Consider the following 26779-nt stretch of genomic DNA (forward strand, 5'->3'; position numbering starts at 1 on the left):
AGCTGTAATGCAGATTTATGTGTGTATATATTATTACATTACTAAATTACATGTATTAATATAGTAGAAATTATTGTATATATTATTTGGGTGCCTGCAATGCAGATTTCTATGTATATATTATTACATTGTTATATTACGTGCATTATTATAGGAGATATTATAATAGAAAAGTCCAAAATTATGACACCTACGAAGCAGATTTGTGCATGTGTATGTATTATTACTATTATAAGACATATGACAGTAGATATTATTATTATATAGACATTATTTTGGAGTGTTATATGACACCTGCAATGCAGATCTGTGTCTCCTTGGGTGTGTGCATATATATATATATATATATATGTATATATATATAGATATGTAGACAGACACACAATCTCCCACTACTTGCACAACACCACATGCTTTCCTCTAGCTGCTGTTAGGAGAAATTAAGACTATTCATTCTCATTTTTCCTGGAGAGCACATCCTGGGTCAGCTCCGTGCCTGCAATCCCAAGCACTCCTCCGCCCACTGCCGCTGTCATCCCGCCTGCAATTAGCAGCCAGGCATGATTGCCTCTGCATTCATCCCCTCCTCATTAACAGCTCCGAGTGATCTGAAACACGAAGGGGTAAAACAAAACAAAAAAAAAAAGAGCAACGAAAGGCCAAAAAAAATAACAGCCACAGGTTGGGTTTGGCAGCGTGCTGGGATTAGATCACTGTGAATCCCAGCTTAAATAAAGCTCAAACGTGAATTTCCTGACTAAGGTAAAAAAGCCCAGCTCAAATTTATGAACTGCTGGCAAGGTTACCTCTATCCCAGAGGCCTCCAAATACCAAGAACACTCTGGCCCAGAATGTGGAGTTCAGCCTGATAATTCAACTACATTCCTCTGAGCACTGCTGTTCCTGCTGCTGTAGCCTAGGCAATAAAGAAATCAACTCCAATACTTCCAACTCCCCAATTTTCAGCGCCTTAAATTAAACCACAGTGTATTTCTAAAGGCTGCAAAGTTCAGTCTCGATGAAGAAGTGGATATAAGCTTTGCAGAAAAGGTTGTTGTAAGGAGGAAACCACAATTCCTTGCCAGCCCCATCAGATGCAGCCCACTCCACCTATATTTTGTGAACAAAAAAAATGAGGCATTTTCTACACTCTCAGATGATCTTCTGTACTTCTTCAATTAAAGGATAATTCAATTTCACAGTGACACTTCTAAGCTGCAAGAAGAAAACCCTACCTGATTCCTATACTTTACCATAGAAGAGACTCAGGGCTACCCTTTACATCTCCCAGCCTGCATTTCAGTTTTCTGGAATTCAGAGAAAGCAGGAATTCAGGGGGAAAAAAAAAAAATAAAAAAATTGACCTTATTAAAATCTGTTTGCTTTGTTTCTTCTTTTCTTTGTTTCTTTTTTCTCCTTTTTCCTTTTCTGTTTCTTCTCCAACCACGTCAGACGCTTTGCCGAGGTCCAGAGACATTAAATCTGCTCTGCTTTGGAAAGCACTTGAGCATCAAGTATTTGGGATACCTCTCCCACCCCGACCCACCACGCCAAACCTTTGCTGCTCAGACCTGCCATGCCTCCAAAAATTTCCCAACTTCCTCAATGATAAAGCAGATTAAAGTTGTAATGTCTTGCCCTTATGTTGGACGTGAGCAGTTGTATTCACATGTTTTCACTCTCCTTTGGCATCCCTCACACAGCTCCTTCTCCAAGATTTTTCTCCTGATTGAAAACCATAAGTAAATCTGCCTATTTTGGGACAAGTAAACCCTTGATTCCTTCTACATGGTCTCTAAATAGGAATCCCGTTTCTCTGTTCTTATCCCCTCCTAATCAGACACAAGGATATTACAGAGCAGAAAAACACTGGCAAAAAAGATGTTGTAGATTGCATTATGACCAGAAATTACCAGACTTTTCTTTTTCTATCCTTTTATTTTTCTTCTTTTAATTAAAAAAGTCAGACTCTTCACCAGCATTTTTTGGTTCACATGCTCCTTTTTCTGAGACCTGTGCTGCTCTCCTGCTTCAAAACCTGACTTTCCTGAAAGTTGTAATAAGAGAGAGGAGGGGGCAGCTTTAACAGTTTCTTATGCTGAAAAGGTCTTTTAAAAAATGAATTCTTTTTTCCCCCTCAAAATTAATATTTTCTTGGCATGTGGAATTAGCATTTCTTTAAGTATTTTCATAGGAACTGCTTGGAAACTACTACATCATCCCCTGCTACCAGTCTGCCCCTAACAGTATGAACTGGTCCACATTAAATTATTTTGTTATTAAATATATTCAGTAACACTTCAAATCAGAAATAATCAGAAGTACTTGTGAATGGATTGGATCCCTGCTTCTCCTATAGTTGTTTATATGGTTTCCTGGTCCCTTTTAAAATGGAAATCACTGACACAATTGCTTTCATGACTATAAATAACATTTTTCATAACAGCCAATCACCCTAATTTGTCTTGTGCTGTGCTAAATTTTTCATTATTTCAATTCTTGAAGAATTTTGTACCAACTTTTACTCTCTCCTGGCTTTGTTTATGGGTGTTGGTAGGGCCAGGACTCTTGTAAATGAAAATACAACATTTTTAAAATGCTCTGCTTTTACAACAAGGAAGATTAAATTACTCATTTCACAGCCACCCAGCTTTGCCACAGCAGCCGAGGTGGACGGTAGCTCCACAACACAGACACTGTTCAGTTCACCCATCACGGTGCTAAGACTTCCCAAAAACTTTAGCTTTTTTACAGGCATAAGAGGCATTTTTATGAAAATCCTTACTGAGGTAGCAGCATGTGGTAGAGCCATGTGGGAGCAGCACAAAAAGCAAGCGGCGTGTTGCTGTTCCCACAGGGTTGGCTGGAAACATAATTCATAGAATGGTTTGGGTTGGAAGGGACCTTAAAGATCATCTGGATCCAACCCCCTGCATGGGCAGGGACACCTCCCACCAGCCCAGGTTGCTCCAAGCCCCATCCAACCTGCCCTTCAACACTGCCAGGGATGGGGCAGCCACAGCTTCCCTGGGCAACCTGGGCCAGGCTCTCACCACCCTCACACTCCAGAATTTCCCCCTCATGTCTCACCTCAATCTCCCTCTTCCAGTTTTCATCCATTCCCCCCTTGTCCTCTCCCTCCCTGCCCTTGTCCCAAGACCCTCCCCAGCTTTCCTGGAGCCCCTTCAGGCACTGGAAGCTGCTCTAAGGTCTCCCTGGAGCCTTCTCTTCTCCAGGCTGAACACCCCAACTCTCCCAGCCTGTCTCCAGAGCAGAGCTGCTCCAGCCCTTGGATCATCTCTGTGGCCTCCTTTGGAGTCCCTCCAGGAGCTCCCTGTCCTTCTTCTGTTGGGGGCTCCAGAACTGGACACAGTGCTCCAGCTGGGATCTCTCCCTACATCACAAAGCTCCATGACAGCGAGCAGCAACACACGGGGGGCACCAACCAGCCCAGTGGTAGAAGATGTGTTGATTTGTTGCTCAGAGTGATGTAAAATGGATAGAATTTATAAAAAATCCTTTTTATGTCCTAAAATAACTAATCTGCAAAATGCCTCTGCTGTTTTAAACTCAATGGTAACTCATTTCCTTTCATCTTCTCTCTTTCAGCCTTCACCTATAAGAGCCTAAATCCCCAATCCCCGTGACAAAGCCCAAGGCTCAGCTGCCAGGCATGAGGTTCATCCCTCACCCATCTTCAGGAAGTGCCGCAGCCCAGGGAGATCCTTTCTGCAAACACACCAAACCACCATTTTATTTGTCTACCCCAAATTGCTGCCATGAGCTTCAGCAAGACTTGTGCAACATGGGCTGGGGAAGGACTGTTCCATTGCCCTCTGCTACACACTCTGCTGAGCTTTAACTTAACCTCTATCCAATATTTAACCTTAGAGGCTGAACAAACTGGAGCAGCTACCTGCCTGTGCTTCACTATGTCACCCTACTTGCTAAATCTGATTTCTGTTGAATTTGGCAAAGCTGGGTAGCCAATGCTGGGGGCACCTGGTTAAGCTTCTTTAGATCTGGCTGACATTGGAACCAAAAGAAAATGCAGTCTTCTCCAAGCCATAGAAGAGATGGTCAACACCACTCATCCCAACAATTCTTGATAGGTCTCCCCCATACTTCAGTTTTCTGCTCCAAAACTGCTGCGCTTCAAACTAAAGGACAGACTCAGAAAATGTAATTTGCTGGCTTAGGAAACAATTTGTTGGAATTCCTGGAGCTCAATAAGACACCATCACCTTGACATGGAGCAGACAAGAGACTCTCTTGTCCTAGACAACAGACTCTCGTCTGAGCATCATCTGGGTTGGCTACAGCTGCTTGCAAACATGAACACATGATTCCTGCTCAGCTAAGACTCAGGATTGTATCTTACAGATATATAGATATCTATACAGATAAATAGCTATAAACTCTAGATCTAGGGATCCATAAAGTCCAGTAATCTGGGGATCCAAATATCCATAAAATTGAGATATCTAGGTACAAAAGACCTAGATACAGATCAATAAAGGGAAGAGTGAAACCCTAAGAAATCAGTGAAAGAAGAATAAAAGAAAAGATAAAAATGGAGGGGTATTAATGAGCATGAATGGCAAAACAAAACAGCTCCCCAAACAGAGATGGTGAGGAGGGAGGGAAAAGATGGGATGTTTAGTTGTGTAGGTTCAATAAAATGCTTCCTGTAAGGCCAGCACTCCCACCCAGCAGAGTCTGGGGTTTATTTTGCATTTCCCTCCTGGAAACAAAATAGCTGCTAATGCTTAAGGGTGGAGAAAAAGGCCTAAACCTGCTTTAATAACTTAAGCATTTACCTGCAGTCATTTCAGGTCAGAAACAACAATTTCTGTCACTTAAGCATAATGAACTGCATTTGGTGGTGCCAGAATGGTTGCTGAAGATAGCAGAGAACGACAAAATAATAATAATCTTAAACTCAGCACCAACACAGCCAATGTGGATATTGCAGGAAGCCTCTGGAGTAAAAAGACTGAGTAACTCAGCATCAGAGGCACAGATGAACAAGACCCTTTTTGATACAGAGCTTGAAACTGTAAAATATCCCCAGCTAAAGAATAACAGCATTTGGAAAGCGCTGGTGAAAAGCATGTGGTGCATGAGCCTTGCTGTGTGACTTCTTTGTGTCACTGCTGCCCGCCGAGGCCTGCACAAATTCTTCCCACATTAGGCATCATCTGGGTGATCTCTGTGCTCTGCTCCCCCTCTAACCTCTCTGTGCACTGGGGAGGGAAGAATGCAAGGCAAAAAATCCTGGCTGTGGCACTGAACACCTTCCCCAAGCTCAGACCACACAGGAGATTGCTAACAGTGGTATATATGAGAGGTTAAAAATGATCAAGGGTGAGTAATGAGCAGGATAGTGAGTCTTTGCCTCTCATCTTTGTATAAATCTATTTTTCAGATACAAACCTCTAGAGCCACAAGATACAACCTAATGACTTGAAACCAGTGCTTTGGAAACTGAACTTTGTGAGGTAAATCAGGTCTTTTTTTGGTTTGAAGTCAAATTTCATGACATTCAGTCACCTCCCATTAATACTGTTCCAAATAGCAGTAAGTAAAAAAGTGAATATACACAAACTTTACATCCCACTAATACTGTTCCAAGTAAAACTATGAATATGCTCCATTTGAAAAAGTCTTTTCTCACGGGCAAATAATTGCACCATCATTTGCTGTATGACAAAAGCATCCCAAGCACCCCCTTACCCTGGCTATGCACCACAGGATTAACAGGGTGGGATGTGCTGGCAGAGCTGGGTCCTACCTGGGATTGCTACAGGTCTTCCAGGTGTCCAGCCAAACTGAGCAGGAGCAGCTGTGAGGATGCACACACACTGAGCTTTACTATCCCCGTGCTGTCCAATGCCATTTGGGTACACTGAAAGCCCAGAACATGCCTGATTCTTCTAGTTAATTGATTGGGTTTTTTAGCTCCACTCAATAGCTCTTTGTTTAACTCTGGAAACATTCAGCAGCATCTACTGAAATTCTGGCAGCACAGTATTATTTTCACTCACACCTACCAGCAGCCAGCTCTTCAGCTGCTGCTGCAAAAGCCTGATTGAGTGGGGAGGAGGACCTACACAGCCACAGCAAAGCCCAAGAAGTAAAATTCAGTATATTCTAGTTGCTGCTCACATTTTCCTCTAACGATCAAGATTTTTAAAAAAGAAAATAAGAAAAATAACAGTTTTTTGTCTTCTAGACCTTAAGACTGAAGCTGTAGATTCCCCGAACAAGCCAAACACAAATTATATCCAGAAAATTTTAAAAATGCATTCAAGCTGCTGTTCCTAAGGTTTCTATGCAAACCTCCACCTATTGGGAATGCAAGCAGCACACCTGCCACTACAGAAGGCTAGCTGCAATTTTTTCAAAAACAATTCCAGCAATCAAGTCCTTTTTTTCCTGGCACAGAAGCTGCAGGCACACATCAGCTGTGAAGGACAGCAACAGCTACACCCCCCCACCAGCAGTGCTCCTCAGCCCCTGACAGAAACATTTCTTTTTGCCCTTTTTTTTTTTTTTTTTAAATGATTGACAAATCCCCAGTGGGACGTTTGAAGATGCATGTAAACAGCTGCTTAGAAAACATGCCTGGTTTTTGTAGCTGCCATTGCAGTGCTCTTGTGACATACAAGATGTTGAGAAAATTACGGATGAGAAAAGGATCTGGTGCAGACTCCCTTGGATGTAGGCTCATCCGATACCTGCCTGGGGACCTTTGGGCATACCTGAGCCAGGGAGAAATTTGCTACTTCTGCATTCTTGCTGAGAGCTGATAAAAAAAGTAACATAATATAATAAATTAACTCGCATTCAGACTTCCCAGGAAAGCTGAGGCTGTATGACTGATGCTCTGCACTGCACTGAAGTTCACATGAAGAAGTTACCTACCTACGGGGTGAAACAGCCCTGTGGCTAAACCACAGGCCAACCACTAACTGAATCACAGAACGGTTGGGGTTGGAAGGGACCTTCAAAGATCATTCAGGCCCTGCCCATACCAGGGAATATATGCATCTTCCACTAGACCAGGTTGCTCCAAGCCCCATCCAACTTGACCTTGAACACTTTCAACAACGGGGCATCCACAACTTCTCTAGGCAACTTCTTCCTTAGCAACTTGATCTAGCGGGAGATGTCCCTGCCTATGGAGTGGGGTTGGAGCCAGATGATCTCTAAGGTTCCTTTCAACCCAAACCATTCTATAATTCTACGATTCCAGTGTCTCACTACCCACAATTTGAAGTCCTGTGATATCATCATTTAGGGTTATTTTAGAGCAAACCTTTGATTGTGGCTTTCAGAATTAGAAATGAATTAGAAACCCTTGACTATCTGCACAAGTTGCCTATAGGAAGATCCTCCTATTTCCGTCTCCAAAAAAGAAGTACAATCGTTGCAGTAGAGCATTTGCCTCATCAACACGCACTTCCTCAGTGCTTTCTTACATAATAGAGAAATTGGCATCTAAATAAAACACTAACTACCTATGTAGCAACAAGGTTATGCACTCTGGTTCTGTGATGGATCATCAAGCTGGGCCCAGGCAATCGCAAGCACAAATACAGGCTGGGTGGAGAATGGACTGAGAACAGCCCTGAGGAGAAGGACTTGAGGGTGATGGTGGACGAGAAGCTCAACTTGAGCTGGCACCATGCACTGGAGCCCAGAGACCACCTGTGCCCTGAGCTGCAGCAAATGAGCGTGGGCAGCAGGGCCAGGGAGGGGATTGTCCCCTCTGCTCTGCTCTCGTGAGACCCCCTGACTCCAGTTCTGGAGTCCCCAACATAGGAAGGAGATAGAGTGATAGAATCCAGAGGAGGGCCCATGAAGATGATCCAAGGGCTGGAACACAAAGATGATCTGAGCACCAGAGCAGCTCTGCTCTGGAGCCAGGCTGGGAGAGTTGGGGTGTTCAGCCTGGAGAAGAGAAGGCTCCAGGGAGACCTTAGAGCACCTTCCAGGGCCTGAAGGGGCTCCAGGAAAGCTGGGGAGGGGCTTGGGACAAGGGCAGGGAAGGAGAGGACAAGAGGGAATGGATGAAAACTGGAAGAGGGAGATTGAAGTGAGACATGAGGAGGAAATTCTTGAGTGTGAGGGTGGTGAGAACATGGCCCAGGTTGCCCAGGGAAGCTGTGGCTGCCCCATCCCTGGCAGTGTTGAAGGGCAGGTTGGATGGGGCTTGGAGCAACCTGGGCTGGTGGGAGGTGTCCCTGCCCGTGCAGGGGGTTAGAACTAGGTGATCTTTAAGGTCCCTTCCAACCCAAACCATTCTGTGATTCTATGATACTGAAGTTGTCACTGAAAGTATCACACAAAGTCTATCAGAAACAGAACTGAACTGCAGCAGGTACAACTCTTCCTCTGGTAACTGCATAAAACAATTGAATTTGAGAGGCTCAGTCTTGAAACTAAAAAGCCAGAAAGCATTATTTTGTTAAGCTCAGCTCTGTGGATATCCTGCTGAAAAAGCAATCTTCTAGAGGGAAAAACGGGCTTTATAAAAAAAATGGAGAAACATACAGAAAAATAAGCTATTAAAAACAATTGGAATCTTGTTCTTAGAAAATGAAGTATGGTATTTAAATACTATTATTTATCACAAATAATACATAGACATGTAAATATTTTATAATACCATTTATCACAAAAGAAAAGCTTATGGCATCCACTACAAAGAGCACCACTACAGAAAAAGCTTGGCTACTAAATCTCAATGTAGGAAAAAACCACCATTGCACTCATACCCAATACACCTGAAAAGGACACATTTGGTCTCAGCCCACACCTCTAACTGCAGTGGCTGCTACACACAACTACTTGGTGACATTGTCACGTTTAGATGGCAGCAACAGCTTGCCTTGACAGCCATCCCCAAAACTGCCATTTGGACAAGGCTCACAGGAATCTCATGCAACCCAAAAACAACAAGAAAAAGAATAATCACAAACAATAGTCTGGGGCTATCCAAAAAAGGTAAATTAGGAAAACAGCAAAGCTGCAGAAAAAAAAAAAATCTGAATTTTGTTCCACTTCCGCTCCTGCCGTGTGAGCATGACTGGGAAGGCATTCCCAGGAATGGGTGGGTCAGGGCAAACACCCGTGCTACCAGAGATGCTTTGCAAGGCAGCACAAAGGGGTATGTCACTGCCTCCCAAAAGACAAGCCTGAGCTGAGCATAATTTCAGATTTGCAAAGGGAAAACAACGGGATTGAAGAAGGTGTCTGGAGGACGGGAGGAGAGTGAAGAAAAAGAGGGGGGAAAACATAAGAGTTTGGCATCTAAAGATACAGAGAAGTGAAAAGAGCATTTCAACCCCAAATAAAAGGAATCAAAAGGTCAAATCTGCAAATGGGTGGCCGGGTAACACAGCCCCTTACAACAGATCTTCTCTGAAGATCCCTTTCTTAGGAAGTTTTAGGAAGAGAAGGAAAAGTAAACGTATGCATGTTTTATCTCTGGGCCTGCATGATTTGTGACTATTTGGGATTGGAGCTGGCAGGGCAGGAGCAGATTCCCCTCACTTTCTCCAAGTGACCTGGAGGCAGCTAGAGAAGCGCAACAGCAGCCGTCCAGCTGCCAGAGGGAAGGAATGCAAACTTCTGTTCCAAAAGCAGAAGAAATAACAGATATGATTCAGATGTATTATTTTTTTTCCTTAAAAACAGCTGCAAATCTTGCGAAAGGAAAGAGAAGAGGTTTGCTGCACCCCTCCCCCGTACCTAATCCCAACACACCCAACAGTCCTGGGCAAGAACTGTCACCACAGCCACATTCCCAGCAAACCATTTGTGCTGCTGCCCTCCCTCCATCCCAGAGCCAAGCAAGTAAAGCCAAGCAAAGTAAAATCCTGAAACACCAGGGTGACAACACCAGGGATCCTGATAATCAGGGATCTTCAAACTGCACCATCCTGAAATTGCCTGCACCCTCTCTTCTTGTTCAACAGCATAAAATAGGCGAGCGGAGAAAGAAAAGCAAAGAAATATGCAGCTCGTTGGCATCCTCTGTCTCTTGCCTCCAAACACAAGCTTTAAGCAATGACTGTAATTCTGTATTTGTGAATTAAGCCAAAATGATTTAATTTTCCAAGTAGGTGGAGCAGTTAATTTATTTAAGGGACTGCACTGGTTGACTGAATGATGGTCAGGCAGGTTTGCAACGGGACTATTTTACCTAGTCCTGAAAAAAGCAAAATTAAAAAAAAAAAACAATTCCCAAAACTTCTCTCTACTTTCTCTTTCACAGAGATCTCTCTTCTCCACCTCTGGAAATCTAAGTTATACACAGATGTTCTTTCTGACAGTACTTCAGAGAACTATGAAGTGATCCAAGAAAAGACATCAAAAGCAGACCAAAAACGAAATAGGAATGCAAATGTTTCAAATAAATAACAGGATTAGAGGTGGAAAGCAATAGTTTTCATATCTGCTTGTAAATTAATGTGGTCCCCTAACTGGGTCATAACAGTAACAACCATTAACTGCAGACTGCTGGAGTCTGGTCCAATATTTTCTCATCAACTCCAGCAAGAAACAGCTCCATCATCTCTTGCACAACAGGAGAAACACTGGGGAGTGCAAGAGCAGGGAGTCTGCTTGTTTGTAGGCTTTAAAAGAATAACACACAGTTTCATGTAGACTGCCAAAAAAAGAAAAAAAGCCCTTTTTAATTCCTTTACCTTCAGTTTGTTACACAGTTTTCCTGCTTCTCAGGGCAAAGCCCATCCCAAATGACTTTAATAATTTGCTAAGTCCAGATCAAATTACCTCAGCCTGTTCTACCTGGCATGAAAAGAGTAAAAAAACTTGGTGGCTTTGCAAAATGCAGTTGTGTTCTTGTCCTGAGCTGAGAAATCCATGAGCACTAGGCCTTCTTCTTCTTCCCAGTCTTCTCCTGGGAGCTGAATCTGATCCAAGCCCTCAGACTCATTAAAGGAATATAGACACAGAGAGAAGGAATCTCAAGTCTATAACCGTGAACAAAAAAAACCCTTTCAAAATAGAAAACAAATCCATGAGTTTTACTATCCCTAAGTTGAAGCCACCTTTTATTTTAAGAGAAGAAGATGCAGCCATCAAGCCACCTCTGAATCATGGCTTCAAAGAACAGTGTTGGCATGGCTGAAACTAACACGACACCCACACGAGGACAAGCTTTAACTAACACGACTCTTCAACAAGCCAAACTGGCAACTCTAAGGAAAACCATTTCAGAGAGTTACAGGGGAAGTTCAAGACAAATTTATTAAAGTTTACTTGTTCCCTCTATCTGCAAAATTAATTGTGCATTTCATCTAATCTTCTTCCATACACAGGAAAAGTCCTCATAAAGTAACTAATCACATCAGGCAAATCAAGTACTCATTAGAAAATAAAATTCTGACCATGAAAGTGACCTTTGATCTTGTCCCCAGCTCAATGGAGTTGAGAGCACAGGAACTCTGTAAATACACCACTATCAATATCCCACATGCAATGAACTCTCTGTTCAATGTATTATGCAGAAAGGCTACCGACAATTCAAGAAAGGCTTTTTTATTCCCATTTTCAAACTGAAAAGTCACCAAGATCTACCAGTATTAAGAAACACTTGAGATAAAACAAAGTGGTAACAAATCTGCCAGAAAGCCGTTTGCTGTACTTTTTTTTTTTTTTGAAGCAGGTAGGATTCTACAGAGAGAAACAAAACCTCCTCTTACTGCCAGTACTGTTGTAACTTCATTATCAGCAGATTAACTCCAGACTAGTGTCATAACAAAACCTCAACTCCTTGGGCTTTGGTGGTGTTGCTGTTTTTGCACCGTTAAAAAAGTTTCCACGCTACTATCGTTTCCATCTTACCTCAAGCACTGGTCCAGCTCCAAGAATAATCTGTTCCACTCCACTGGCAAATCCCTTCTGGCTGAGGGCGGTGAGGTGATGAATCAGGAAGTTGGTGCTCTGTGTCTTTCCTGATCCGCTCTCTCCTGAAATCACGATGCACTGGTTCGTCTTCCGCTGCAGCATGGCGTGGTAAGCCACGTCTGCCACAGCGTAGATGTGGGGCTCCAGCTTTCCCAGCTGATGGTTATCGTACATCTTAACATATTTGGGGTTATAAATAGGAAGAAACTTGAAGGGATTAATAACGATGAGGATGCTGCCCACATAGGTGTAGATTTTTTCCTGCTTAAAGCGGTTTCTGAGGTTTTCCAGGAGTGTTTTTTCATTCAAGTCCGGCAGGCTGCACAAGTCATCGTAGTCCTTCTGCTGGGGCTGGGGGAGGAAGCCCCGCTCCACCATCCTGCGGCGCTCCTCTGTCACCCGCAGCCAGGACTGCAGGCTCCCGTAGTGGATGGACCCATCCAGGTTCTTCTCCCGCAGGAGGAAGCGATAGTCCTCGCCGCTGATGCGGTTCTCCAGGGCCATGCGAGGCCACAGCATCATGCGCTGGACCGGGCAGTCCGTAGGGTTGAGGATCCATTCCTCCCCACCAAACTCCTTCACTTCGGCCAGGACGTAACATTTTGTTTTCTCAAGCTGAAGTTTATTAATGAGCGACTCAATCACCTCAGCAGCCGTGGACGTTTTCCTGGCAGTGATGGGGCAGTAGATAGTCCCTTCTGCGATGCTCCCTGGGTATATGTGCAGAGTGTACTCGCTATCCTCAAAGCGTCGTCTTCCTCCAACATCATTTACACTCATATTGGATCCCTTCCCATCAGTACCTGTGCTGCATAGTCAGGACCAGCCTGTGTCTTGTCAGGTCATCATGTTGGCAATACTAAAAAAAAAGGCAAAATAAGAACAGGTGAGAAGTTGTAGCTTGGCAGGGGTCCTTGAAAAGCTTGAAAAGCAATTGACATGCACCATACAACAGAGCAACTCAAGTGACAGTGCCCATTGCTTTACAGAAAGCAACCCACATTTGGAAAGAGAGCAGGGTTTGCACACTCCAAAGCTGTCATAAACGAAGGTATGTAACAAACACACACACTCTACCCACACCTCAGGCTCTCCTCTACTTAGACGTTACAACCTGCAGCACCTCAAGCTTTTACTCATTTTTCCCTGACTCTGAAGCATAAAAGATCCAAAAAGATCCTCTGATTTTCGGAGCATTTTACCGAGAATAAAATTAGTATTTTGTGAGCAACATACCAGCCAGCCTACTGAATCAATAGTGGCATTCTCTTCATGTCTCCTCATGCTACAGCCTTATTGCTTAATATTACCAAATAACTTATTTAAAAGTGAGTGCCTTTATTTCCGTGTTTACCTACTTCATGCCAACTTAGGGAAAGCATCACTCAGCTAACAGTGACTTTGGAAAACACCCCTTGACTTACATATAAATTACATAGAACTAAACCTTTCAAGATTTTGAACAGTTGCATAAAATGCTAACTTAAAGAAAAACTACTTTAAAATAGCACCCTAAAGGCACACCCCAGCCAAAAGGAAAATGCCTTCTTTGTCCTAGAATCATGGAAATGTTTTCGTTCAAAAAGACCTTTAAAATCATCAAGTCCAACCATTAACCCAGCACTGCCAAGGCCACCACTAAACCATGTCTCTCAGCATCATATCTACATGGCTTTTAAATTCCTCCAGGGATGGTGGCTCCACCACTGCCCTGGGCAGCCTGGGCCAGGGCCTGAAACCATTTTGTTTAAGACATTTTTCCTAATACCCAATCTAAGCCTCCCCTGGTGCAACCTGAGACCGTTTCCTCCTGTTAGTTCAAAGGCCTGAGCAACATTCAAAATTACTCTTGAAACATATTTGCCTAGTCGCAAGTTTTTTAAAAATTGAATTATTCAGTGGTCACAATCTCCAGTTTCTCTCACATTTTAAAGGGACACACGACTCCTGCAGTGGTGCCCATCCATGAGCACGTGCTGCTGATACACCCACGGCTTTGTTTGCTCCAGCACTCCTGGGATGAGGCCATTGTGTTGACTGAATTCACTGACTCCCCTACAGCTGCTCCAAAATTCGGGCTGCGAGAAGAATCATCAGCTTCTCAGGGGTGTGTGGTACACACCACATTCAAATTTTAGCTTCTAAGAGAAAATGACCATTACCTTCCTCTGTGGACTTGGTCCTTGCCCTAGATACATTATTCCATGGTTCTCTGTAAGTGAACAGTAGATAAACTTCTTTCTCTTTCTGTTCAGGAGATTTTCAACCCACTGGGGTTCAAACAGTAGTACTTTCCTACCCACCCCATCAACCCTGTCCAGAGACATCCATATCTTGGCATCAGATATGAAGTATTACAGCCAACTCATTCATACAATCTCATTTTTTATTTCTCTCATAGCGCTTAGAAACCACAGAACACAAATCTCTGCTGCTGAAACATCAAATGCACAGATAATTGCTTGAACTTAAACACTACAAGGCAATGATACGCCACCACCAGCCCCAAATGAAAGCAACTCCAGAGTCAATGGTCCTCAGTTCTCCACCAATTGGTTCTAAAAAACTCAAAACTCCCCTTGAAGATATTAAGGTTTGTTCCAATGCAAAGAGAAAAGGTAACTACGAAGAAATGCAGAGGACCCTCAGAGCCAGGACCTGGACAATGAAGCAGCAGGTGACATCTAATACAGATAAAAGTTTACATAATGCACTTCCTAACACTACGTGCAATGTCGAGCCCTTCCTTGAGCTCTGCCCACAGAAGCAAAACTTCACCACTGTGTCAGTTCCCTGAGGGTGTTAACAAAATGCACAAGTACAGTCCAAAAAAACACAAGGTCAAAACCCATGACAGGTTTAGGGAATTCCTGTGCTTCAGGTATTTGATGTCAGGAACAGTATTCACAGGAAGCAAGGATACAGTAGTCCTGTCCTGCTGCTTCTCCCCAAGTACCCAGATCCAAGATTGTCAGTCCAGTTTCAGTTACAAAAAAATTTCTGAGGTCCTCAAATAAAAAGCATTATTTTATGTTGTAGTTTCTCACCCCAATATTTCATGAAGTATATTATCCCCAGCCACATGCTACTCAGAGCAAAGAAATTAATGTGTCACAGTGAAATCCATCTGGCAGGGATTCACGGTGCATTGCTTGGTAGCAGGACATATATCATATACTGGGAAGCACTCCAGCTGCTTTCTTACAGCTTCAGTAGAGGCACAGATGCAACAGGGATGATGTCAGTTAAGTGCTGGGTTGGGCTTTCTTTGTCTAGCTCCAGGACTCCAGCATCAGCTTTTCTCCAAGGAGGGGGAAAAAAAAAAACCCAGCACACTTAGGCTAGATAATTCCTTGTGGAGATTTTAGTTCAAAGCTTGCGACAAGAGAGCTGGCTATTTTTGTTCAAGTTATCAGAGTGTATCAAAGACTGCTGACTCACATGGGAACTGCAAACAGGACTTTAAATTGGTTACCTTGAGCAAACGGACCTTCCTTTCTATCTCCTCCCTCCTGCAAATACGTGCAAGCCCAATAAATCCTCTGCAACGCATCAGGCCACTCTACCCCACCTCCTCAGCCTTTATTATAGATGCTTATTCTGCATGTACTCAGCAGAAGAACAAACATCTGTGTCTTCTGCATCCCAACAACTTAAACCCAGTAGAATTGTGAGCCAAGCATGAGCCCCTGTGGAGATGCTAAAAGCCCCAGTAACTCTGGGAATGCAGAAGAGACAAGTCCTCCCCAAAACCACTCAAATGCCAGAAGGTCCCACTAATGACTAAGAAATTTAGTGAGGTCAGAAAGCAAAGAGGTGTTAATTTGAGCCTTATAAATCGCAGGAGGTGTGCCATAGGATTCACTTTTAATAATGCTAAACATGTCTTGGAGTATGATGGTAGGTCAGAGAAATGTTAATGAAGATAATTACTTGTGGTCTCCCAACCGCTGGTGCACACGAGCCTGGCTCTGCTCAACAGCAAAAGCACCTCTTGCAGACAGGCAGTTTTCAGAGTATTTTGGAGAAAATACTGCAATGAAATACATGTCATTAGGTAATTAGCACATGGCAGGGAAAAAGGCTCTCCTCATGACAACTGTTCAAGCAGGCTGTCCTATTAGCTTTTATAGAACTTTTAAAATTAGCAGCATTTTTGTGCTCGGACACGAAAAACGAAAGAGGAAGATGAAAAGAACAAAACAGACTAAGTATTTTACAACCCATGAACACTTGCTGCATTCACTGTTTCAATTAAAAGCATCTCACTTTCCTCCATGTTTACATTTAAATGAGAACACATACAAATGACGCTGCATCAGAGTAATTTCTACGGGTTTATGGAAAAGAAAAGCCAATCTCCTCCTGCCGGGAGATGCTTCTCTCTGGACCCAAGTGGCAGATTTTAAACTATCATTCAGCTGCTTCACTCATGTACTGGCTTTTGGCAAGGATGAAGGCAGCAATAATGGTATGCTGATCCCATGGGAGATGGAAACCCAGATGGTACATCAGACCTCAGAGGTCAGAAATAACTGCAAACTCCCGTGAACACTCTGGCCAAAAATTATGGACTACATATGACTGGGAAAGGAAGAATTTATGACATTTTAAGCCAATATGCTTTCAGCCAAATGTTTTCTATATCCTTTTACATTTTCCACCATTTGAATAAAGATTCATATTCAAATTGACCCTGCACACTGATTTTGCTCAATTTTAGATCATAACATATTTCTACATGAAATGCAAAGTCTTATCTCCAAACAAACATGAGGTTACAAATTAAGCCACGTGCCCTTCTCCATAACAAAAGAGATTAATATTTCCTAGGACCTCAGAGGCCCATATAAAAAATTACAGTAACAGTCCGATTACCAGCAGGTTGACAGAAAAACCATACTAAAATTACAATGGTCAACTAGGCTTTGTGCATAAACTAAACTTGTAAATAGTGGTTTACTTGTACATTATATGCAGTCTTTTACTAGTTGACCACAGTTTAATAAACACCAGTGGCAAATGTGCTTTCTCAAATAAAACATACATATGACTGCATTGGGGGCTGCCTTTTTTAGCAAACATTATTCTATGAGGGGTATCAAACAAATGAGGGAAGGTTACTGAAATGGAGGCTTTCAGTACTGCCATTTCTTATTTTTCCAGTCAGAAAGACCAATCACAGTATTTTCATTTTCAGGGATGGTGTAAGCAACACGTGGCAAAAATCCAAAATAAACCATCACTGGAGGCATCAGTACCCATCATAAATAATCTGTGACAGCTAAAGCTGAAAATCACAGACAGAGTTTGCCAAATATTGGATAATTTGGGGAGAAAAAAATATATATATTAGTGTCAGTGTTGAGGCTGCTAAAGGGCCAATTCTGGAAGCAAAGTTCACTTGGTTTTATTCTAACATCCCATAACCCAGACAAAGGACTACAAAAATAGTGAAACTTTCTCCCTATTCCCAATCCTCAGGCAATCCTAACAGGCTCAGTTGCTCCAGACAGCCTGGATTTATCCATCCACCAGTACGTCAAAACGCATACCGTGTGGGGCAGGAATTCCTGAGACAGATAAACTCTAAAAATCTGATAAAGAAACAGCCAATTTAAACATACTTCACTGCTTCACCCAAGCATCTCAGCACAAGAGCTCTCTGAATTTCTCCTCTGAAGCAGCAAATAACCTGGTGCTGCCAGTGCCTGAAATGACACCCACATGACATCAGAACTGAGGCCAGGGTGACACTGCTCTGACAGATAATGTTGGAAAAACTACCAACACCCTTGATGAGCAGAAAAAAGCCCACGCAGATCTTCAACATCTTGGTTATCACTGCACAGTTTTACATGTCAGTTCACTTCATCATTTATATAATGCTTAACCCTCTCCTTTTATCCTCTTTCTCTCCCATACTCACTGTTTTCCTCTTCCCACTGTCTGCTGATGGGAGAGAAATGTTATAACCATCTACCTTGGTCCATCCCTAAGAATCTTGTGGTGCAAGCACAGGAGGTGGTGCTACCTAAAATGCAGGTTTATGGCCCCAGGTATTGGTGTGGGGAAGGCAGGAGGTCCAAAAAGGACCTTTTTGCAGTAAAACTGCACAAAAAAATTCTATAAAATGAGTGTCATCCAAAAGAACGAAACCTCTAACAGAGGAAAAGCACGATGTGGAAGCCTCAGAGTGGTCATAGAATGGTTTGGGTTGGAGGGGACCTTAAAGATCATCTAGATCCAACCCCCCTGAATGGACAAGGACATCTGCCACTAGATCAGATTGCTCAGAGCCCCATCCAACCTGCCCTTGAACACCTCCAGGGATGGGGCTTCCATAACTTCCCGAGATAAACCTTCTTGATGTTCCCAATCCAAGGTCAGGTTCATAAACTATTATTAACAAGAGTTGTAATAAATGAAGAAACCATGCTTGGCCAGTGTTAACCACCACCATGCATCTGACAGGAGGGATTATTTCTGCAAGTAGGGGTGATCCCACACTGTCACGCTTGTACAGCCACCAAGGAGGATACCCAGAATATAAAAGAAGTGTGAATATACAGCTCAGACTATGTAAATCAATCCCAAAGATGTACAGTTGCCCACACTAAGTGTAACCTAAAATAGGTGACAAGTTGTTTCTAAGCTCACCGGCTTCTCCTGTGACTTGAAAAGCTGTATCAGGCTCCTTTGTCCTGTATTTTTCCAGTTTTATTCAGCACTTTAAGCAACTCTATCAGCTTCTTGCCTACTCACTTCTATACTAGAGAAGAGTTCTTCTCCTTATAGTAGATGGAAGATGGGTGAGGATGCTGCTACACTCTTGCTGATCCATCTCATGTGGACACCTGCCAGTTTTTACCAGACCTTTTAGCTGACACAAAATGGAAGTAGGAGGCAAAAGAAAAACCAAAGAAGCATCCTAAAAAAAAACCAAAAACAACCCAAAAACAAACAAACAAACAAAAAATAAACCCAAAAAAAACCCAGGAAAAACTATTGCAAAATGAATGATTCCTAGAAGCTGTTGCAAATGGTTTTGACAAACGAGGAACTAAATTAGGATGTGAATAATACCATGACCACTTGCTCTTCCCCTTAAGGTCAGAGCACCTTCCATGCAGGGAATGAATCAGCATCCAGGGAAGCAATCAGGGTACACAGTGAATGAAGCTGTTGTCTGCAGGATTCCTGCCTTGCTGGCTGGAGATGCTGCTGTAGGCATGGACAAGGGCAAAATAAATGCAAGTTTAAAAAAAAGAGGAGGAGGGGACTACAGGAAGGCTTGGTGAGGTCTTGTGATTGAGGCAACTGAATGAGAGAAGTGATTTCCATCTCAGCTTCTGTCACAGCATTTCTGCATGATGCTGGGAGACCCAAAAAATGATGCAAACAAAATCTTGCCCTGGACTGTTCCTCTTTCTTGAGCTCCTGATTTGAGTAATTGCTGCTTGACTTCTGGAAGCACAACTGTTGTCCCAAGACGTTCACCCTATGCATACAGAGCAGGAGTGGTGTTAAAGTATCAAAATAAGGAGCTTTTTCATGGCACTCCCTGAACAGTCAGCACTTGGAAGTTAGTTCTCACTCTGACCTGGAGCTTCAATGATGAAATTATATCAGAGTGAGCAAGGATGCAAGAAGTGTTGGGAACTCAGCAAAAATGCAGAAGCATTGAAAACTTTGTTCTGACAGAGAAGGGCTGGTAACAAAGCCCAGATCCAGCACCATGCCCTCCAGCTGCTCCCTTGCCAGAAACAAACAAAAAAATAACATAAAAATATTTTTTTTAAAAAAAAGTAACCAAAGGAAATAGCTGAATCCTCTCCCAGGCCAAAAGGGTGGCACTCATTGAACTGAAACTTGCAATTCTCATATTCCCTCCATGTATAACGAGAACTGCAACCCAAGGGCAAGGACTAACCAAAAGGAAGAAACTGAGGAAGTGCTTTGTGTATCCCAAGTGTCTGGGGACTTTCAGGAGGACAAACTGTTGTCATAGGTTATTTTAGTTCTTCTAATGACTAATTAAGTAATCACTGGCCAGAGGCCTGATAACCCTGTTCCAAATACCAAGATAAATTTATCAGTCATAGATACAGCAAAATGACATTTACAGCACCTTCAAGTTTTACCAGATTAACTCTGGGCTGGAGCATTGTCATCTGACAGAGCACCCCTCACCTATACAGCAACTCTGCTCATGTTAACAGCCAAAATGCCAGATTTTCCAACTTTGCTGGTTGGATTTGCTTCATACAGGTGTACAGAGGAATCTAGCTTCTGGAAAACCCACTGGAAACAAATTACAGAATGGTTTGGGTTGGAAGAGACCTTAAAGACCATCTAGATCCAAACCCCCTGCATGGGCAGGTTGTTCCAAACCCCACCCAACCTGCTCTTCAACACTGCCAGGGATGGGGCAGCCACAGCTTCTCTGGGCAACCTGGGCCAGGCTCTCACCACCCTCAAAGGAAAGAATTCCCTCCTCATGTCTCACCTCAATCCCCCCTCTTCCAGTTTTCATCCATTCCCCCTTGTCCTCTCCCTCCCTGCCCTTGTCCCAAGCCCCTCCCCAGCTTTCCTGGAGCCCCTTCAGGCACTGGAAGGTGCTCTAAGGTCTCCCTGCAGGTTTCTCTTCTCCAGGTTGAACAGCTGAACAATGCTCTCATCTGGAGTCGATATCCAAAAGCATAGATCACTGTCAAACACCACATTAGTACAAGCACAGAGAAGAACCAGCTAGCAGGCTGCAGAAACCATAAATGGACACAAGATCTTCCCGTTATCTCACAAAGCAAACGCCTAGCTATTTCCAGTTTTGCTTGCAGACAAAAATTTAATGTACAGAACCTGAAAAAAACAACAACAATGCTTGCCATAAAAATATTTCTGAACCTGTTAAAAATGAAGGATAGAGCAGAATGAAGTGTTAGAGCAGAGACACACTGCCAAGGACTAGAGGAGTTCTCACTGAGAAGCATCTCGCCAGCCCCAATATAGATGCAGAAAACACCTTTTTCAGAGCCCAGGAATTACAGCACAGTTAAGGACATGATGCTTCTATCCTAGGAGAGCTCAAGAGCTACAGAGAATAAAAAACAGGGAAATAAAAGCAGCCCAGCCCTGCAGTAGGAGAAACCTGACTACTTCTGCACTGAAAAGGATGCACATGCAAGGACTCCAGTCCTTGCAGCTCCAACAAGCACCACACTGGAAATAATCACTGAGCAACAAGACACTTGCCTTTCCTGAAGGAAAAAAGTATCACACAACTGCCTTGCACTAGCACCTAAATGCCACCAGATCACTGCATTAGAAAATGTCAGAAGGGAAGCAAATGGAAGAAATAGGAAACAAATGGCAGCTTATTTTAAAAAAATACGTTTTTATATGCTATTATAAAGAAATAATTTCTCACATTACAATTTCATAGTAATGTAAGAGTATTTTGAACATTGATCTACATCAATAGATACCAGTATATCATTACATTAATCCTTTTGAAAGGATCTTAGTTGGGTTAGGGAGCCACGTTGTTCAGCAGAACCTCAGGAAACCCAATCCACTTCCACCACAAACCAAGACAAACCAACACCTCTTAGTCCTGCTGATCATGGAGCCCATGCATGCATCCCAACAGATACTGAGCCACTTTGGAAATGACAACATCTGGGCTCTCTTTCCCTAAAAGAAAACAGGGACAATTTACATAACTGAATGTCACATGATTTTTGAATACTGGGTTTAATAACATCTTGATAATTTCAGAGGTTTTTTTCCCGTAATTTTAAGAGCTTTGAAGTTAATACACCTGAGCTGCAAAGTCAAATATAAGTGCAGTGGTGCAAAGAGAAGATATAATGATGTTGTTACTGATGTTCTCTCTTTCCTCATTTTATGAAGGACTATGGAATACAACCAATAGCAAGAAAGGGATGATTTTAAAGCCTTCTCACAAAAAGCTCTTTTTGGCAAATGATCCACTCGAAATAAAATTTTCTGATGTTCCCAGCACAGTTTTATTACTGTTCACAAAAATTATTACCTGCCTGGTCCCAGCGACCCATCAACACAAAAACCTGAGCTTTCTCTTCTGCCAAAAAGATGTTTCCAACTTTCCTACTGATAGGATCTATACTCCTCAAGATTAAATGAAGGATAAAAAGCAACTCTGGCTGGTGAGAAACCAAATAGCATTTTTTAACACTTTAGGTAAAGCATGCTTCTTAATGAGTGAGAGTTCAAATAGCTTATTCTCCAGTTTTTCTGCCCTGCCTCATACTCTTTAAGCAACACTGCAATTCAGCCTTTCTCAAGGATATGAACAGGAATAAAGTTCTTTTTCAAAGTCCATATTCTTACAGTAGATGCACACCAAGCCCTGCAGCTGCCAACTGTGGCTTCTTCTGCTAAAGCTCTTGTTTCAGAAACACAAATCACCAAGGCCCATCCTGGTTCATTTAAAATCCTTCTTAGGATTGGAGGCAACCCTCAACTAACTGCAAAATGCGTGCAAGTTTTGTCCTCTGGTTTGCCACTTCTGCTTGCACCTCCTTCACATTTTCCATCTGCAGATGAAATCATTTCCCCACAGAGAATCCCCTTTTCTGCAATAAATGCAAAACTGCAGAAAAAAAGCTCATGACTAGATTCAGGTTCATACTAAGTAAGAATACCAAGTAAGAGATGATGCCATGTGTTACACAACTCCTCTCAAAGTTTAGCATCCAAACCAGTTTAGGGCCTCACTTAACCTATATAATTTAGCAGTTGGGTCTGTACAGCCAGACCATGCAGGTAGCTCCCACTCCTTGAAACTGAGCACCTAAAACCCCTACAAAATTAGTGTTTATTCTCAGTGCAGAACTATGCAGAAGCTTGTAGCACTCACCCAAAAGCATTCTTCTGCTCCCCAGTCCATGGAAGTGCCAGGCCAATCCCGTTATCCAGGGACTGCACAGCCAGGCACAGCTGGTAACAGCCTATATATCCTCCATACACCTGAGCTAGCACAAGGAACAGATCTTGAAGCATTCAGACACGTGCCATCCAACATCAAAGGGAAAGGAATATTAAACCTGTACTGCCAGAGCTGCTCAGTCACCTGAAGGAAACCCAAAAAATAAACCCCTAAAACAAACAAAGCAAATGCCAAACAGGATGAATCATATTTTAAACAAGGCTTCCAGCAACTGGTTTATGGAAAAAAAGTAAGTCTATTTTCCTCTAAAGGCTGTATTTATAAAAAATATTAATCCCACAGGTTAGGATAATTTACAAGCAAGGGCACAAGTAGGAGGTTGCATTTAAACTAACCACAAAACAATACATTCAATCTCCAAATTAAACTGTCAGGTAAGTGCCACAACACAACTGTGGCTTTTACACTTGAAGAAGAGCGTTCTGAATGCGTCAGGACATGAAACCAATAATGAAACCTTCTTACAAGCCAAGAAGTACTGAAAACTCCCTTGAATTATAGATGACAGCTTCACTAAAAATAGCTATTGTCAGCTACCTGAAAACACAAGCTTTGGAGTTCTTTCAAAACATTAATAACAAAAAGAGAAGCAAAGGAAAAAGAGGGAGCTATCCAAGTATTTAATAATGCATGTCATCAAACTAGTTCAAGGCAGATACTTCACTAATTAACATTGATATTCTAAAACTTAAGGGGCAGCTAGTTGAAATACCACCTATATATTAATTATATATTAAAATACTCCACCACAGTTGGCACAGTTGGTACTTTCAGCACAAGTCTCCACACTGCAGCTTGGTTTTTTGTCCATTTAGGCCTAGGATGGGCAAAGTTTCCTTCCTATGCAAATTTTTTATTCCCAAATTTCTATCTAGTTTCTGAATTCCACAGCTGCAGCTCTCAGAAGGACACAGCTGCAATCAACAGCTACTTTACTTGCTTGTGGAATACCTGAATAAGCTGTGGATTTCATGTGAAGGACTAGGATACCTAACTGCTATCCTGGCATCACTTTCAACATTTGTAATAAGGAAGGCAAGAGCTGGACAGACTATGGAGAGAAGATTGTTCTGGGGAATCACAGATACTTCTAACAAACAGAAGTGCAACGTGGAGAAAGTTTCCACCTCCACTGCTTGCCTAGGAGCAGAAATACAGGAAGAAATCAAGCTGCATTTTGAAGAATGGACATGAGACACTAATTAATTAACTAACTAGGCTGCTATCCTCTGCAAGATGGGAGGTACCATTACCAAGGTCCCCTTTTTGTTGGCTCAGTTGAAACAAGCATTGGAATGTCATAAAAAAGACCATTTTTTAAAAAATAGCAGCGAAAGGAAAAGTTCCTACAGGTGCATGGAATTTGTTTTCTCAGGCAAAGAGCTACGGCTGGTCCATGAGAGATCAGTGCTAGCATCCAAACACACCACATGTAAAAGACAGGCTTGACCAAGCGAGGACTGGACCTTGCAATGGGTGTGTGGGAACTACAAGCCCTGGTTGAGCTAAATTCAGCTTCTCCTTGAGGTCATCAAGTTATTGCTTTTCTTCAGCAAAGTGCAGAAATTCAGTGACATTCAGTGTCAGGGAACTGATGAATCCATTAGGGAAGCCACACGCTGTAATTCACCTTTTTAAAACAAAACAAGCAGTAAGTGATGAAGTATCTCCAGCAAAGGCTGCGACACAGCTCACTACAGTAATAAACCTGTATTTTAGGGTGCCTCTGATGTCCTCTGGGTTATTTAAACCTGGTTTATGGGGGTTTACACACCTTTTGCTAATTGTACGGCACCAATAAAGGCTAAGAAGAAAGCATCCTGATTTTCAAACCTGCCAAGCAGGTAACTCCATACAGCCACCCAGCATGTGGCAGAACAAGCAGCACCTAGAGACAAAGACTAAGCTGACACCAAGGGACAAAGACACACAGAAAACGTTGCATTTCATTTGAACCTTCCCAACTTCGGGACAACATAGTGGCTCCGAGCACAATGTCATCATTGCACCCTGATGACAGGTTGCAGCACAGCCAGCCCAGCTAGTGCTCGACACAAATGTAAGGCAGTGGAGGCATGTCACTGTTGAGCAAATAACACTCCAAAGCACATTCTGGAAAATGCATTTTATTTTTTTTAAATCAATATATTAGCCCAATAAGGTAAGAATTAAGCTGATCAAGGTAAAAGCCTGAATCTCATTATATGCTCTAAAAAAAGCCATCTTGTCTGGAGGCTGGAGATCTGGTTTCTTTGGAGATCAAGCAACAAATATAGAAACATTCCCAAGACTGGTAGTGGAACAATTTTCATGCTTCAGTGGGCACAAATTAAACACGAGCATATTCAATTCAAACTAGCACAATGTATTTACTTTTTCTCTTCTGTTCAGAGTATCTTGAACTTCCACGTGTCTTCCCTGCCTTTATAAGGACTATTTTTTCATCCAGATTAAGAGGGGGGGTGAGCCCCCCCGTTTTTTCCACTGGCAGGCATGATTCTTCATTAGAATAGAACACTGCTATGGAAAAGAAATTCTAATCTGATCAATCCTCAAAAAGGAAAGATTAAAGCACATGGAAAACAAATGGTCCTCGAGCACACAGCTCAGGCAGGCTGCAGCATTAGAGATCAAGCATCCTCTTTATTCCTAAGAAATTAAATGAGAGATTGCAGCACCAAAGCATTAAACACCTCAAAGATAATTCCACGTCTCTAGCAGAAACATCATGGGGAGAACAAGAAGCAGTTTTAAGCCAGGCCTGCAAAACTGCTTCTTTAGCATCTGTTGGTGTGTTCACCACAGGACAGCTCAGGGAGCAGCCCCGGAGAGGGAGGCTGCCCTAATTGCAGTCAGCAGATAATCGGCCTTTCCCAGACATGGTTAGCTGCTTTGAGGGGTGCCAAGTGTAAGAGGAGAAAAATCTCTCTTCCACATTGTATATTCATTGCCTTTGAAAGTTGCTGTAAATCTAAAGCCTCCCCTAGGATGTTTTGGGTTTGAACACTTCAAAAGGTAATTCTTCTAATTATTCAATGACTATTAGTTTCAGTTACAGGGTTATTCCAGAGACAGTCAATAGGCCCTCTCACCTTTTACTTCCTACCCTATGCCCATCTGTCTCTCCCAATTTTTCCTTTCCCTGTTCAAGGGGAAGCACAGGTGCCTCTTCCCCACAAAACATCAAGCAATCTCTGCATCTCAGTACAGAAAACCATCAACTCCACCTGACACAGGAGATGAAATACAGATAACCTCCAAAACCAGCAGCATGGGTTTTAAGCCTCTTCCTTTGAAAGAGTATTAGGAGTATATTTTAGATACTTTGCTCCTGTAAAGATGCATTAGTAACAGAAAAAGGGTAATTCTGCATTTAATAAATTTGCAGTCAATAATTTATTATAAACATAATCCTTTTTAAAAATTATTATTATCATTTTAAATTAGAGAGCAACCAAATGCCTTCCATAAGCTTGAAACGATTTCTAGATCTTGTTTTCTATCTCCAAATGTCCTAGAAGAGATTGTTACAGCAAACAAAGTCCTCATAACATTCACCTGTTTCTGGAGGGAACCTTTCATTTGATCCAACCTCTATAAACAAACCCTTTACCCAGGCAGACCAGTTTCCAAAACGTTGCCCCAAATCTTAATATTGTATCAGGTATTCTGGACATCAGTGCATAGTGATGAGAAACAGGAGCACACAGGAGGCTTTACTAAGACCATGAGTTCACCCAAAACCAAGCCAGGACCACCAGGCATCCCTTTATCAAACCTCCCCAGTCTCACACCTGGGAGCAGAGATGGAGGAGACCGTGCCTTTGGGATAAAGCAACAACA

At 42.5% G+C, this 26779-nt stretch overlaps 1 protein-coding gene across 1 annotated transcript in view; it reads right to left on the reverse strand.

Annotated features, from left to right (window-relative positions):
* Window positions 1-26779, reverse strand: part of MYO9A (myosin IXA) — a 188534-nt gene that overhangs the window by 143197 nt on the left and 18558 nt on the right. Inside the window, 1 exon segment of the mRNA XM_051628736.1 lies at window positions 11881-12802. Within this exon segment, the coding sequence (XP_051484696.1) occupies window positions 11881-12723 (843 nt within the window). The 5' untranslated portion in view covers window positions 12724-12802.

This window comes from Apus apus, chromosome 10 (assembly GCF_020740795.1).
Source record: "Apus apus isolate bApuApu2 chromosome 10, bApuApu2.pri.cur, whole genome shotgun sequence".
Lineage (NCBI taxonomy): Eukaryota > Metazoa > Chordata > Aves > Apodiformes > Apodidae > Apus > Apus apus.